The sequence below is a fragment of the Branchiostoma floridae genome, chromosome 4 (assembly GCF_000003815.2).
Source record: "Branchiostoma floridae strain S238N-H82 chromosome 4, Bfl_VNyyK, whole genome shotgun sequence".
In the NCBI taxonomy this organism is placed as follows: domain Eukaryota; kingdom Metazoa; phylum Chordata; class Leptocardii; order Amphioxiformes; family Branchiostomatidae; genus Branchiostoma; species Branchiostoma floridae.
The window spans coordinates 378,901-384,164 of NC_049982.1; the positions used below are offsets into that span (position 1 = coordinate 378,901).

Genomic DNA, 5,264 nt, shown 5'->3' on the forward strand with positions numbered 1-5,264 from the left:
TTAATGTAATACTTGTGTGCGAACTCAATAAACAAACAAACAAACAAACAGACAAAAACAGTGTTAATGCTTCATGATTTTTGCTACCTTTACAGGGTCCAATCCCCACGACTGACTTCCATCTGAGTGGTGGGAAACCCGGATGTCAGACTGACCTCCTTTCTGTGAAGGGAGGAGACTCTGGAGTTTCACACCCCTCGTGGCTTGATTTGATCAATGGAGATACATATAAGGTTTGAAAACATGCTAAACATACATCTTAGAATGATGGCTTGTTAAATGTTAGCTATAGATACTGGGCTTTACTATTGCCATATGAATTTTCACCTGATTGTACGTTCAATACAATAGTTATCCTTATATCAAACAAGTTTTTAGGCTTTAGAATGTTATCACAAATACAATGTACATGACATTATAACTGACTATTGATTTTATTTTGTAAACAGTTCTCAAGTTTATGATTTTTTACGTCTTAATTTCAGATATTCTTCGACCTTAAAAGGGATGTTAACTACAAGATAAGGAGGAGTTCTGAAGCCTTGGTCGTTTATTCGGACGGAAGGTATTGTTTTGAACAATTACAATTACGAAAGTATTGTGGGATCTTGTGAAAGACACTTTTAATGACTTTCTACACTTCAAGAATGTTAGTAACTAGCGAGCTTTGATCAGGACCTAGCTTCGATGGGACGTTAAATTGAGCTACAACTGCATGTCTAGCCTGGGTACCATTCTCTGCTGGTCGGCTTTGGGGTGCTTTACCTGGCCCAGTGCTAAGCACCGACCTGCTTCTGTCAGCCTGTCTGATTAGCTGCCCTTTGAGATTTCGCCGATAGAGCTTGTAGCCGGCCTTTGGAGTTTACGCCGCCAGCGCGACTAAATTAATCTAACCCCGTAAGAACTCCCCCGGCCTGTACCAATGAACTGTACGGGCGGCCACCCTTACACCGCCGAGCGCCTCGATGGTATGGTACCCAGGCTACTGCATGTCCTGCTGACGAACGTTGTCACGTCTTACCACAGGTGGAACTGCCATGCTCCTGAAGACACGCTTCACGTATACGACAGCTATTTAAACGGCGGGAGTGGTAACACTGATAACAAGAAGGTAGCTATTTTACCTTTATTTTATTACGAGTTATCTTTCTTAGATAATTTTTTAGGGAAATTTAAAGGGGATTAGACCTAACTATCTGTTATTTCTTCATAACAAAACGTCAATGAACGGCATTTTCTGTGAATACCAACTTTTCGTGGATTCAGCTACTCAATTACATTTATGACGCAACAATGACGTAATAACACAGCTGAGTGAAAAAAATTCATACATCACCTATTATCTACGTCAACAACATTCCCTTTAATATGCGAATCATAATTAGTCCTTTAGAGTTACTGGAGTCCAACACCCCCCTGTCCAAGATTTACGGAAAAAAAACACAGTATGAATAGTGTTATTTTTAGAATGTATGCATATCAGTCCTAATTGATAAGATATGGTGTTCACATGTCTTAACCATATGCATCAAAACAAAATTACCCCACAATGAATGTTCAGCATACATTCCTATTGTGCTTTGTATTTCTGTATCTTCATTTTAATGCCTTATACATTTGCATCGATATTTTGTGACTTATGTACCAACATTATGTATCCGAACTCAAATAGTTTTACAGTACATAAAGTTATACATTTTTTTATCTATCAAGATAGCCACGTACTGTGTACACATATCTTAACTTCAAGGTAATGCTTTGTCCCTTTTTAATGCACATCGTCACTGCTTGGCACAATAGTTATTGAAGAAAGGAAATGGTGGCTAAAGTAGGATACTAAAAATCTTTTCTTTACTCAGGTCTCCTGCTATGGTTTTGTAATGACGTACGATGAAAGCAATGGCAAGATGGTCGTCACAGAAGACGATTATAAAGCTACCATAAAGGTAACTACTCCTTCAGTTAATACTAAGTTAATTGTCTAGTCATCTTGTCTTTTCGTTTTTGCTGGTAATTCCTATTTGTGTAGTATTGACAAATGTATAGAATTATCATAGCCGACCTGCATTAAGATAAGATGTAAAGAATGCTTTGCAAAGTTTGCACCAACATTGCGAGTCGTGTAATGAATATCGATTGTAAAGTTGAATGTGTAGAAGTCTATGATTAGAGTATGTGTCAACAGTTATAATTTAATTTTTTTTCTTTAATATGTAGTTTAACTGATCGTCATGCGTTAAAAAATGGGTTTGTTTTTATCTTTTGAATTTTAACTACACAGGAGTTAGGCAGATATTCTTTGCGTCCCAACACCGTGAACTCAATTGTGGCCAGAGTCGAGTACGTCAGTCCATTGGAGCACTCCCAGAGCAGCAGGTAGGTTTTAAGTGCAATATACTGCAACACGTTGGTAAGGCCCCCTTTCCACTAGACGGCGATCGCGCTGCGCTCTTAATTCGACCTAAATTGGCTATGTGTAACCTTCGCTTTCATACCGGGTATATCATACAAAGTGTAAAAGTGTGACTGAGAAGACAACAAAACATACAAAGTTGAAAAAGATTCCTTTATTTTCTCTAGAATCCGTTGAGCAATTTGTCAAATATGTCGCAGAGAGAGCACGGTGAGAGCGCCATCCTTGTGGAAAGTGGGGGGGGGGGGGTATAAGCTGCTGACAATAAAGATGTTTTTGATTTGCAATTATGTGAATGAGTACTTATCGATGCGCGATTGAAAAGGCAGAGTTCCCAACGCTGCGCACGTGCGCAGCGTAAAAAAGAAAAGCATTACTGTACTGCGGTATCGCGATTTAGGATACTGCTCTAGATGAACAAATGTCTGGTTAAAAAGTTTGGTATATGAGGTTCCGTATCGCGTGTGTGGGGTTTGTGTCTTGGAATTCTATGTTTACCCCCCCCCCCCCTTGGGGTGTTAGTGGCCCAACTTCGGACTGTTGGATACTTGAGACTATTGGATAAAATGTACTGACAAATGGGCTATACAAATAAGCGGATTCTACTGTATTATATTACTTGTTGGATATTAGCAACAATACATAGTTCAACTCATATGGAGATATACAAATTGCCATACATTAACCTGTCACAATTGTCGCGTAGGAAATTCTTCTTTGTCTTCGTAAGCTTTTTCTTTATGTCAGCTAGCTATATATCTGCCTGTGTGTGTGTGAATGTGTAGATATTCATCTGTATGTGTCATGCCTATGAAACTTGGTGAATAATGTTGTTGTATTCTATGAATCAGTTCGGCTTTAGCGAGTATCATGGAAGCGCCCTGCGAGGTGAAGTGGTCCAACTCCTACCAGATCAAACCTGCAGAGGTGGGCGGAAAGTGTCTGTACTTTGTTGCGGCGTCTGCAGGAGACATTTTTGTTGTCTTTTCCGCCATCCCGAGGGACAAGACCACCTGGTACCATCTCCAGATCAGTTTCCAAGGTGTTGCGCTCTACAAGGTAACACAGTGACTTTAAACGGGTTGATTTTTTTCTCAAGCCTTGTTTATAGATTTGGATTACGACAGTTCGAACATCGTCGGATAAGGTTCGAATTCGGCTAGACCTTAGTGATTTTGAGTAAAATTTGACCACGTCTGAGGGTCTAAAAACTTTGAACTTTGTTGATCTGGAATGCTTTATTATCAAAGCCTTTAAAATGTATTGCGCACATGAGTGTCTTAGTGATTTTGAGTAAAATTTGACCACGTGTTAGAGTCTAAATGAACTTTGTTGATCTGGAATGCTTTATTATCAAAGCCTTTAAAATGTATTGCGCACATGAGTGTCTGGATTGTGCATACCATCATATGTTTAGTTGCTGCACTAGTAGATCTCCTAAAATTCATCCGTATATTTATTTGGCGTTATTAGGGTAATTAAAGTTACTTACCTGGTGTTGCTTCTACAAGGACAATCAATAGGCTGTAAATTTTAGAATTTTGGCACTTTCACATCATGTTGACCATCCGCGAACGAGATTTTTTTTCTGAAATCAGGTGAAAATTGATGAGCGCGCTTATTGTATGCATTGAAATGTTATTAAGCATGCTCTTAATCACATACCAACGTTCATTTCTTTCTTTCTTTCTTTCTTTTTCTTTCTTTCTTTCTTTCTTTCTTTCTTTCTTTCTTTCTTTCTTTCTTTCTTTCTTTCTTTCTTTCTTTCTTTCTTTCTTTCTTTCTTTCTTTCTTTCTTTCTTTCTTTCTTTCTTTCTTTCTTAATCACAATTTATGCATTTTATTGATATTTTGATCACCAGCAACAACTATAAACAAATGCTGTGTTTAACCATTTCTCATAGTATGATGGTTGCGCTAAAATATATCAAATTTTCTAACGTTATGTCCATGTTATTTGCAAATGTATCCATATTTTACAGGGAATGAAACTGGTTAAATACGAGGGAGCGAAAAACGCTAGAAGTCTTGGAGATCGGAAACTGTTTCGGCCATACTTCATTTGCATTGAAGAAAACATGGAAGAACAACGAACGGACATTAGATATGGCATCGGCTCAGATAATTCAGTAAGTAAACTGCATATAGATAAGTATTTAGAATCTAACATCAATGTCATTTTATTATTTCTTTATTTCAGGCTCTCACTGGCCCATATGACGTAGGGACGAACATGAAAAACAAAGAATATGTACAACATTTTAAGACAAACTGAAAATGTTATGGCTATGTGTAGAGGCGGCGCCAGAGATTGGTGAAAAATGAGTTCTTGTAAAAAGAGTCGGACCTAAGTACGGACTGTATAATGGTATTAGTAGAATTGAAAAGCCTATGTACAAAGGAGTGGCACTGTTTTAATTTTAAACCAAGTTGAACTCTTTTGTAATTCATTACACGTAATGGACTTCCCTTTAATTTCTAAAATTGTACAACATCATGATGTCTCACGTTTTTGTCAATAGGAAAAGGGCTTGATATACATGATCTACAGTGATAATAGTGAGCCATTGGGTATTCTGTTCTACTCCTTTGGAAGCGGGGAAAAAGACATAGAGATCATGGACGCCAGGGTCATTGAGGGAGGCGCCACAGGACAAATGGAATGTACAGGGGGAACTACCATGGTGGATGGCAGATGTGTGGAAGACTGTCACCCAGAATGTAACGGTAAGATTTTCTATGATTGCTTTGTAAAACACCTTCTAATTTTGTTTAACCCTAGATCAATAACCTGGAATCCAGTCTACTGCTGGCTCGGCCTTATACCGTAGTTAGTGCAGGCTCTCTACGG

At 38.4% G+C, this 5,264-nt stretch overlaps 1 protein-coding gene across 1 annotated transcript in view; it reads left to right on the forward strand.

Annotated features, from left to right (window-relative positions):
* The first annotated feature begins 99 nt into the window (after positions 1–99).
* Positions 100–5,264, forward strand: part of LOC118414621 — a 17,160-nt gene continuing 11,995 nt past the window's right edge. Inside the window, exons 1-8 of the mRNA XM_035818795.1 lie at positions 100–233; positions 486–565; positions 1,027–1,111; positions 1,860–1,946; positions 2,282–2,376; positions 3,265–3,472; positions 4,396–4,542; positions 4,936–5,140. Coding sequence (XP_035674688.1) covers positions 1,881–1,946; positions 2,282–2,376; positions 3,265–3,472; positions 4,396–4,542; positions 4,936–5,140 — 721 coding nt within the window. The 5' untranslated portion in view covers positions 100–233; positions 486–565; positions 1,027–1,111; positions 1,860–1,880. The remainder of the gene's footprint in view (positions 234–485; positions 566–1,026; positions 1,112–1,859; positions 1,947–2,281; positions 2,377–3,264; positions 3,473–4,395; positions 4,543–4,935; positions 5,141–5,264) is intronic.